Source organism: Lissotriton vulgaris, chromosome 11 (genome assembly GCF_964263255.1).
Source record: "Lissotriton vulgaris chromosome 11, aLisVul1.2, whole genome shotgun sequence".
In the NCBI taxonomy this organism is placed as follows: Eukaryota; Metazoa; Chordata; class Amphibia; order Caudata; family Salamandridae; genus Lissotriton; species Lissotriton vulgaris.
The window spans coordinates 179,122,989-179,133,434 of NC_141699.1; the positions used below are offsets into that span (position 1 = coordinate 179,122,989).

The 10,446-nt window shown below is 46.0% G+C and overlaps 1 protein-coding gene across 1 annotated transcript; it reads left to right on the forward strand.

Annotated features, from left to right (window-relative positions):
- Window positions 1-4,819: 4,819 nt before the first annotated feature.
- On the forward strand, window positions 4,820-8,931 carry LOC147679492 (uncharacterized). Its single transcript, XM_086942456.1, has 4 exons — window positions 4,820-5,257; window positions 5,350-5,523; window positions 5,621-6,206; window positions 7,127-8,931. Exons 1-4 carry the CDS (start codon window positions 4,820-4,822, stop codon window positions 8,929-8,931), a joined length of 3,003 nt encoding a protein of 1,000 aa, XP_086798582.1.
- Window positions 8,932-10,446: the final 1,515 nt, after the last annotated feature.

Consider the following 10,446-nt stretch of genomic DNA (forward strand, 5'->3'; position numbering starts at 1 on the left):
CTACTATTACACCCCCTGGAGTTAGAATAGTATTTTTTACCCCTACACTATCCAGCACTTACCCTACTATTTCACCCCCCTGGAGTTAGAATAGTAATTTTTACCCCTACATTATCCAGCACTTACCCTACTATTACACCCCCCTGGAGTTAGAATAGTAATTTTTTACCCCTACACTATCCAGCACTTACCCTCCTATTACACCCCCTGGAGTAAGAATAGTAATTCCCCCCCCCCCCACACTATCCAGCACTTACCCTACTATTACACCCCCCTGGAGTTAGAATAGTAATTTTTACTCCTACATTATCCAGCACTTACCCTACTATTACACCCCCCTGGAGTTAGAATAGTAATTTTTACCCCTACACTATCCAGCACTTACCCTACTATTACACCCCCTGGAGTTAGAATACACCTACACTATTAAAAAAAAAAATATATATATATATATATTTACAAATACATTAAAAAATGTACTTAAATAAATAAATTAATTAAATATTAATTAATTACATTTTTATTTAAAATTATATACTTACCTATACTTACGTTGTAATGGCATGCGTTGTAATAGCATCTGCTATGTGATGTCATGCGTTGTAAAGGCATTCGTTGTAAAGGATCCTGCGTTGTAAAAATTGCATTGTAATATTATGCGTTGTTAAAGTATGCGTTGTAACGTCATACATCCTTAGTGAATTAATGTTGTTCCTGCTCCTCTCGCTCCTAGCCTTCCAGGCCAGGAGAGAGCCACACTTCTCTCCATATTTGAAGTTGCAGAGCTTACTTGCTTCCCACTTATCTTTATTTATCTTGTCAGCTTGTACTTTAAAGCCTGTCTGCAACTGCAAAAGCTCTTTTTCAAGAGCCGGAATCCTGCCTCTATCTTCCATAACTGCTAACTGTAACTGTTGTTCCTTCTTTTTAATCAGATCTAGGTCCTTAATATCTTCTTCTTTCCTAAGTTTTCTTTTTAGTGCCATGTGTGAATCAAGAATACCCCTCAGATAAGACTTGAGAGTGTCCCAAACTGTTTGCTCTGAGGCAGTGCCCACATTAAATGAGAAAAACTCTGACAGACTCCCTCTGATTTTAGTTTTAGTCTCATCGTCTAGAAGGATAGTTCTATCTAGTGTCCACCTGTACTCTGAGGGGCTAGCCTTAAAGTAAATTTTTAACTCAACAACAAAGTGATCAGACAATCCTATAGGAATATATGATATTGAAACAATATCAGGCAAAAAAGCTCGGTCTAAAAGAAAAAAATCTATTCTGGAGTATTGATTATACTTTTTGCTATAAAAGGAGTATTCCCTGAGGTTACCATGCTTGACTCTCCAGGCATCCTGTAAAGTAAAGTCCTTCATAATATTCCTCAAGGCTAAAAGGGATTTATTCGATGAATTATATTTGGCCTTAGAAGTACGATCTAGCTGGGGGTCCAGTATAAGGTTGAAATCGCCTCCTAATATGACTGAAGCTGAGTGCTGTATCATACACTCCTCTAACATTCGGAGAAAGCCTGGGTTGTCATCATTAGGACCGTAGTAGACGGCACATGAAACAAAGAACTGCCGATGGAGAGGACTGCCACCAACCATCGCCCAGACTGATCGGTTCCCCAGATGTGAACCCTTATTCCCTTATTTGCTCGCACAATTAAAGCTACTCCCCTAGTGGAACCCCTTTGCTTAGAACAGAGAATTTCCTGAACCCAACTAAGTTTTGCAAATACTTGACCACACGCCTCTGCTTCAAGGTGGGTCTCTTGTAAAAGAAATACATGTGCCTCAGTATTTTTTAAGAATTCACACACTCTTTGTTGTTTCTTCCGACTTCCTATACCATTTAAATTCCAAGAAAGGAATTTATTACTAGATACCATACTAAGAGCCGTTACCTAGTATAACCATACCTATAGAAGTGGTGGCCTGTGTTCGCATTCTGATTTTACAACATAAGGACTTATGGCATATGAGGACTTTTTTATGTGATTTTTACCCATTCCCCTGTGACCCCTCCCTTCCCTCCCCCGAGGAACCCTCCCCTTCTATCCGGCATAAGCACGCCTTAGGAGGCCCCGCACCCTTGAAAACACCACCGGAAATAAACAATTTTTTCTTTTTTTTTTCTTTTTTTTTTCCCTTACTCAATATAAGAGCCCAACCTTTTGCAATCCCTATTTTTTTCTTTCCTTTCCTTTTGCTTTCCTACATTCATATTATTAGAGGTGGAATGGGTCACTGAGCTCAGTGCATCCTGGGCTGTAGGTAAAGCAGGAGTTAGGCTCCCCAGGGATGTTGGAGAATTCAGATCAGAAGACCCTTGTATTTCTAGTGGTGGAGAGCTAGGAGTACAGTCATGTACAGGATCAGAGTGTACCATAGCCTCTACACCCTCCTCATTAGGGGGCATCTCAAGCACTGCGTACCTGTTCTTCAGGGGTAAGGTGGGGAGAGTAGCCACATTGTTGGGTTGGTAGGTAGCCCCCGCTTCCACTTCAGCTTCTACTGCCTCTGCCTCTACCTCTTCCAACCCCTCCCCCTCTTTTTCTGCATCCTCCATGCTGGCTACTTTTGCATCTAGCATTGCCCCTGATTGACCTCCTGGGCCTTCCTTAGGTTTTACTGATTGCTCCATTATCTTAAAATAGCTTTTGAGTGAGGGGGTGCTTTTATATGCCTGGGGATGTTTAACTACCTTAACTGTTCCTCCTTTCCTTACTCCCCCCTTCTTAATCTGCTTATAAGGAGTCAAAGGCGTTGGACCTCCTCTCTCAGCTGTCTCAACTGGGTCCCAGACCCCTTCCTGGACCAAAGCTGACACCTATTCTTTGCTTCTCCAACCTTTCCTTTAATTACAGGGGCCTCGGAACGGTTGGAAACAGCAGTGGGAACCCCCTGATTGGGTGACTCCCCTTCCCTTACACTGCAGCCCTTAGCAACACAAGTTGTTTTCCTAATATCACTCTGACAAAATATGGTTGGGACTGCCCTTGATGTATCCATGCAGGCCTCCCCTCTTGGAACCTCCTTACCGCAGTTTTCTACTGTTCAAACTGAAGGAGGACACCACAACGCCGGACCTCTATTGCGGAGGATGAGAGCACCCCTAGAGCGACGCCAGTGACTCCTTCGGCTACTTCGACACCCTCCTTGGCAGTTATTGTCTTCCTCAAGCCTCGTACGCCCAGCAGCAGCTTTCCACGACCCGCAGTTCACTCTGCGACTCGGCTCCCTCATCTCCCACTTCCTGGTAAAGCACCACTCGGGCTCAAGCATTCTGCTGGGTCCTAGTGCACTAGAGCGCTCGCCGCCCAACCTCCGAACAAAGGGAAAACACAGGAGAGGAAACTTCAGTTTAGGTAAAAATAGATCGCAGGAAAATGCCCTCAAATCCTCACCGCATAGTTATCAGGAGTTCGGGTCCAAATCAAGGGAAAATTCATCCTGTTGCATGCTTGTTGAGTGCTTGTGGTGATTCAGAGCACGGAGCTCCGCAGCAGCCGTCAGCCTGCCGCCGCCATGTTCCTCCCGTAATGAAAACCAACAAAAATGGTTTCTATCTCAAATGGTTCAAAGTTAGTAAAAATGCACCAAAATGTTTTGCAATGCAGCATAAGGCCCTTGGCAAAGAAGAACTTTTTTACTTTTGAAGGTCAATTATATTGGCAGGTGACGGGAACATCTATGGGTAGCACCTGTGTCCCTAGCATGGCAAATCTGTACATGCGTGGATTTGAGACAGTCCCTATCTACTCAGCAACTAACCCCTTCTAGATGAAACCAATGGCACGTACCCCTTTACTTAGCTACTCAAGTTTCCATGTACAGGCACTACTTAACAACCTTCCCATTGGCCAGTTCCTACGGTTGCGAAGGAACTGTACTGATATTAATATATTTAAACAACATGTTACAAATTTGAGTCAAAATATAAAGTTTCTTAAACACACCAAGAGGTAGTTTTAACTCACTATCACTATATAATCTTTTGTATGCACTCTGTCTCTCACTCCCAAATAAACGTCTATAAAGGGATGACTGAAAAATAACCCCATACTTTATGTGAGAAAGCCTTTGCAAAGATTAACAGGTCACCTTTATATTGCTTATTCCTACATTTAGGTGTTAAATTGGTACCAATGAGGTGCAACCAATGCCCAGATATTGGTAATGCCTCGGTTTCGCCTATGTGATGAACAATAAGCTGCTTTTACCAATCACTGTCTGAAATGAAGAAAAGAGCTCACAGTAGTAAGAAGGGATACCTTCCATCAAAAAATCCTGGTCGCAAAAGTGACAGCTCTGGTCGCAAATGGCTGGTCGCAATTTTGACAGCTTTGATATGTCTGGTCTTAAAGTTCTGGTCTTATTTTTGACAGTTTAAGGTCAGGACTGTTTAAGACCAGGCCTGAGCACTCCCGGACATGTCCATTTTTGCTGCCAGCCACTCCCTGGCATGTCCATTTTTGCTGCCAGAGCTGTCAAATTTAAGGCCAGAAGTTTAAGACCAGGACTGTTTAATGCCTGGTCTTAAACAGTCCTGGTCTTAAACTGCTGACCTCAAACAAGTGACAGGTGGATCGTGTGTTGACAAGGGCCAGCAGGTGTCCCGGAAGGGGGCATATGAGTCACAGGGGGGCGGGTTGTTTTTTGGGGGTAGAGGCGTGGCAAAGCAGCCCTATGGCCATGTGTCCCTGTTGTGGTGTAGAGGTATACGCCTCTTTTAGGGGTGTTGATTTCTATGAATACATATAAGCAGGGGTCAGGAGCCGGGTGTAGCAAGCAGCCGCAGGACAACGTGAAGGGTCACCATGGCAGAAAGGAAGAGCTACAAACCATTTGAGAGAAAACATTGGTTTGGTGGCTCACTGATCCCCGTCAGTAGCTTTTACAGAACCAGACCTTCGGTAATGGAGGAGAATGCTCAACCAGGAGAACCTTCTGGCTGGGGGTTTGTTAAGCAATGGCCGAGCCGGGTGCCCCTGATTAAGCGTGACAGCAGCTCTAGCGAGTGTTCGAGTGACGGTTTGGCGTGTGAGCAAAGCATGCTCTTGGAGTTGGAGGATGAGGAAGAATCCATAGTTCCTCCTAATACACCCGTCTATGAAACCATGGATGTTCACATGACGAGTCCTCAGGAAGTAGGTGTGCAACAGCCTGGTACAAGCGTGGAAGATGAGGGCTCACCAATGGATATTACCGACTCTCAAGATGTCAGAGTAGCCGACGCGGGGTTTGAAAATGTGGAGGTGAGTTAAAATGTTAGGAGCAACTATTTTGCATAAGGATGTATTTTATTTCTTCAAATACCAAACGTTAATCTTACTTTTGGCCCCTCTAGAGAGCACCAGCTCCTAACACACCCATCTATGAAACCCCGGATGTTCACATGACGAGTCCTCAGAAAGTAGTTGTGCAACAGCCTGGTACAAGCGTGGAAGATGAAGGGTCCCCAATGGATATTACTGACTCTCAAGATTTCAGAGGCGCTGCAGAGGATGGTGAAAATGTGGTGGTAAGTAAAAAAAAAATGTTAGGAGTAGACCCTTTACATGAACGTTTGTTGTCTTTCTAACGCTAACGGGTTGTCAATATTTATCTTTTGAACCTAGGATGAAACACCGAAAAGAACTGATGCCCAGGGGCAGACTGCAAAAGGTCGCAGCTTGAATCTGTCTTGTATATGCTGTGCAAACCAGACGGGGAGTTCCACAAATCCGGGGGCACCTATGTCTAAGGAGTGTGAAGAGTGTTCGAAGAACGACGACTCTGAAAAACCAACGCCAGGGTTCACCAGAGTTGGGTTCACCACTGATGACATATCAAGTGTTAAAGGTTTCGCAGCTGTGGTTGTATACACATGCGTCAAAAGGGACTATTACAGCCTGTGTTTCGGCCATCGTATTAACGACCCTGAACAGGGGGCGCACAAGTGTCTATCCGGATCATACAGAGACCGTGTAATCCGGTACATATGTAGTATGCTAGACCCGTACAAGATGCATAAGCTGCTAAGGGTGGTGCACGGCCTGAGTGCTGAAAATAGTTTTGTCCATCCGAACATGCTGAAGATCATGATAGCGACAGTCAAGGAGATATGCTATGCAAACGACCCCTACGCAAAACTAAGAAGCATGCCAGGCACATGTGTGTGCTGTGACAAAAAGATGGCACAGAGACTTATAGAAAGGCGCTTGTGTAATCTGTATCTAAAAAACAGAAAAGTGGTATCCATGGCACCACAAAGGCTATTTTATAATAGATAAATCCTGATGTATTGTGACCATATAGCGTGTATTTAAAGTAAAGTAGTAGAATGTTACACCCTAAAACCGTATATGTGTTAAACCGTACTTGCTATGTATACTGTGAAAAGATATGAAATCCCTTTTGTTTGTGATTTGGTAATACTCATTATTTTTAATAAAATGTTCTTACACAAAACAAGCATCTTTCATTTCCTGTACTGTAATGACCGCTAACATGTCGGAGGGCCTGTTAAGAAAACTGTATTATGATACAAGAGGAGTTGGCAGCTTTGGAAGCGGCGCAGCTCTATATAGAAGGGCTAGGTCTGAAAAGGAGGCGGTAAGCAGAGAAGCTGTGAAGACGTGGTTATCAGGAGAGGAGGCGTATTCACTACATAAACCAGCCAGAAGACGTTTTAAGAGGCGCCCCACAATCGTTAATGCGTGTATAGATTATCAATGGCAAGCAGACATAATCAGCCTTCAAGATATAGCAAAACATAACGACGGCGCATGTTATATATTAACAGTCATAGATGTGTTGTCCAAGTACGCGTATGCAGAGGCGCTGCGTGATAAAAGTGGAGCTAGCGTCACAGCCGCTTTTAAAGCCATCTTCGCTAAGGGTCGTATTCCTCAAAAACTACAAACAGACGCAGGAAAAGAATTCTTAAACAAGTCATTTCAGAAATTATTAAAGCAACACAATGTTCAACATTTTGTAACACACACAGAGGTAAAAGCAGCTGGTTGTAGGAAGGCCTATATAAAAAAGGTAACTGTGTAGAACTTAGGATGGTGTTGATTGTACGTGTTGTTTTTATGCTTTCTCTAATATATATATATATTTTTCTGTTTATATTTTAGAAGCGGCTCAGGAACATGCTGCTGAAGAGAGGTCGGCGCCGCCCTTAACGGACATAACATCCGTCCAGAACAACAGAAGCGGCGCAAAAGTCATGAGTAGGCGTGTACGCCAGGAAAAACTATCTACGTACTACACACCAAGCAACACGCTGAACAACCATCTACAACAATCTATTCTGCACAGGGGTGGGGCCAGCACTGGCGGTATGCTTACAAGCCCTGCCTCCCTTAAGAAGAAACATGGGGACTCAGAGAACCTCCCCAGCCCTTTAAAAAGGGTGAAGGTCTGTAAGGTGTTCACAGACACCCAAACAGAACCCTTAAACCAAAAGAAGACAACGGCGGTGCTCCACGAGGGCCTTGCAAAGCTCTTAAGCCCTGAGAAGAAAAGCCCTAGCACCCCTGAGCCCCAAGCTAACCCCTTGGATTTATCTATAAAAAAGGATGCTAAGCCCTTGAATGAGGCCTATACAATCTTGAGCCCCAAGGAGGTGGTAGTTGTACCGGTGGTTGTAGAAGAGGCGGCACCGCCACAACCCCCTAAAACATCGCGCCTCTCAAGAAAACATCTGAAGCTAAAATCGGGGGTCCCTAAGTTCCCGTTACCAGAGTCCCTCAGCAACCCTAATACAATGCAGAATCCACCAAGCGTCCTGAAACCCCCGACAGTGGCTAATAAAATAACTGTGCATGTAGAGGTGCACGCCCCTGAGCAACCCCCAAAGCCTGTTGTAAGTGTTCAGGCCCAGCCTAGGGTATCAACAGGTGGTAATGCGCAACCCCTAGAAAGTCCTTCTAGCATGAATAGCCACGCTCTTGAGGAGTTGAGGGGGTTGGTAGACAACATTGGTAGAACCCCAGAAGCGGTGTACCAGGGGTCTTTGAGCACAGAGGGCTTACAGAACACAGGTAACCATGCACCACACCCTAACACATATATTTCAGCTATGCCCCAGGATTACAATGACAACTCCTCACAATCCTCAGACCCTCTGTCCCCGAGGACCCCTCCAGGAGCATACGACCCTACCAGCCCCACGGTCATCCACATGTACAGCCCCGTGTCCAGCCCCGATGCCAGCCCCGCGTACAGGCCCTTGGACAGTCCAGCTGCCAATCCCGTGTACAGTCCCGTGTCCAGTCCCGTGTCCAGTCCCGTGGCCATCCCCGCTGCCAATCCCGTGTACAGTCCCGTGTCCAGTCCCGTGGCCAGCCCCTCTGCCAACCCCGTGTACAGTCCCGTGTCCAACCCTGAGGCCAACACCGCTGCCAACCCCTTGTACAGTACAGTGTCCAACCCTGAGGCCAACACCGCTGCCAACCCCTTGTACAGTACAGTGTCCAACCCTGAGGCCAACACCGCTGCCAACCCCTTGTACAGTACAGTGTCCAACCCTGAGGCCAGTACCGCTGCCATCCCTGTGTACAGGGCCATGTCCATCCCCTGGGACATGCCCGTGTACAGACCTGTGTCCAGTACCGCCATAGCTGGTGGCAGTATAGATGGGCCTGAGGGGTTGTCACCATTTATAAGACCTCGCAAGGTGTGCCCCCCTAAGCAGGAACAAGATGGGTCTGTAAACACAGAAGAGGTATTGAAGATACATGTAAAAGAGATACAGATGGCTGTTCGCAAATTAAAACGACAGGCGAACCGTGCAATCATAAGAATGGATATGGGGTTTTCCAATCTCAGGAACAAGAGGGAGGCCCAACATCTGGTCGTGGCAAGGGTTGGGGTGTGTAAAAAAGAGATCATACAGATGTGTCAGGCGGCTGTGGCCGATATACACGGTACACATTCATGACTATGTCAGTACCAGCCCCTAAAGACCCCCACAGCCATTGTTGCTCCTAAGAGGACCCCAAAATATAGCCGTAAGGTCCAGAGGTTAGTGACAAAGGCTGTACGGTTCTTAAAACTACTCAAGCAACGACCATCGGGGGCCCCACAAACTCTCAAACAAGACACCCCTGTTTCCATAGACCCCTTCAAACAAGATACACCTGTTTCCCTAGACCCCTTCAAGCATGGTACCACAGCTTCAAGATCAACGCCTGAAGCATATAATCCAACACTTCACCGCCGACAATACATAGGGGCAGGGTCTAACATACCTAGGGTCGGTCATTTGAAGGGGGTCGGGGGGCTGGCTTTAAAACTCCAAGCACCCCAACATTCAGAAGGACCTTGGGGTGGAACTGTAGCGGAGGCCTCCATGAACAAGACAACAACGACAGCGACCTACCTGTTCAGACAGGCTGGGGCTTGGTATCTCGAAAAGCCTGGGCCCGTAAAAAAAACCAAAAGTGGCTTAATAGTACAAAGCAACGCCGGCTTTTAATAAATAAGCTGAAGAAGGCGAGAATATGCGCTACCCGCAGGCTTACAAGAACCCCTGAGACAGGTCCCACCATGACCTCCCAAAATGACACAGCAGAGAACACCTCCACAAATCACACTCCTACTGATGAGGGCCCAGAGCCCTTGTTTTTAGAGAGTGTTAGAAGTTACACTCGCAATGTAGAGAGGTTTAGGGCCGTAGAACACTATGAGGAGTTTAGATTTGTTAACCTACACCAAATAACATCAACCACTCATGGTGTTCTGGCTATACATCAGGCTGTGCAGGAGCTCATAGAAAGGTTGTTACACGATGTGGGGCCTAATGACTTTTTCCAACTCCGCTTCCAGGGGCAGGGTTTTGACACACCGTTGTTCACCAGGCGTAAGACCCGAGATGTTTTTGACGCTGTGCAATTTTTAGAAAACCTCCAAAGGCTTTTACAGAGTAAGGCGGAACTAGTCGCCTATGGCACTTTTAGAGTCATAGCCCTCATTGTACGGGGGCGTGAGGGGGGTGTTTCCAGACCCTTAAAGAGCGTACTATACAGTAAAATAATTGGTAAGAAACAGATGTGGCTGCTCAATTTTACCAACGCCACTGCCAATACATGTCTGGCGGCCAGCATCGTGGGTCTGCTGATGGCTCGCAAGACCCCTGACGCTGTCATCATGTCTAGAGCTGCTGAAGCCCATGAGGTTCTTGAAATACCTCCTGACCGAATGGTCGGCTTTGGCGATATAGGTCTTTTTGAGAACTATTTCGCCGTGACGGTGAAAGTTCTCTATCACAGCGGTTCCTGGAAGTACTTTACAACCGGGGAACCTGTGAGAAACAAGACCGTATATGTCCTCCACATGGAAAATCATTTTTACGGCATCTTGAACCTAAAAGGTTTTCTGGGGGCCAAGTATGTGTGCGCCCACTGCGACCATATATACAAGAATAAAACACACCACCAGTGTGAAATGTGTTGTA

Bases quoted from the DNA above. Each gene is read 5' to 3' on its own strand.
- LOC147679492 (XM_086942456.1), top strand. From the start codon at position 4,820: ATGGCAGAAAGGAAGAGCTACAAACCATTTGAGAGAAAACATTGGTTT. The intron at 5,524-5,620 runs GTAAGTAAAAAA...TTTTGAACCTAG, and splicing joins AGGATGGTGAAAATGTGGTG to GATGAAACACCGAAAAGAAC. The intron at 6,207-7,126 runs GTAATCTGTATC...ATATTTTAGAAG, and splicing joins ACTTATAGAAAGGCGCTTGT to CGGCTCAGGAACATGCTGCT.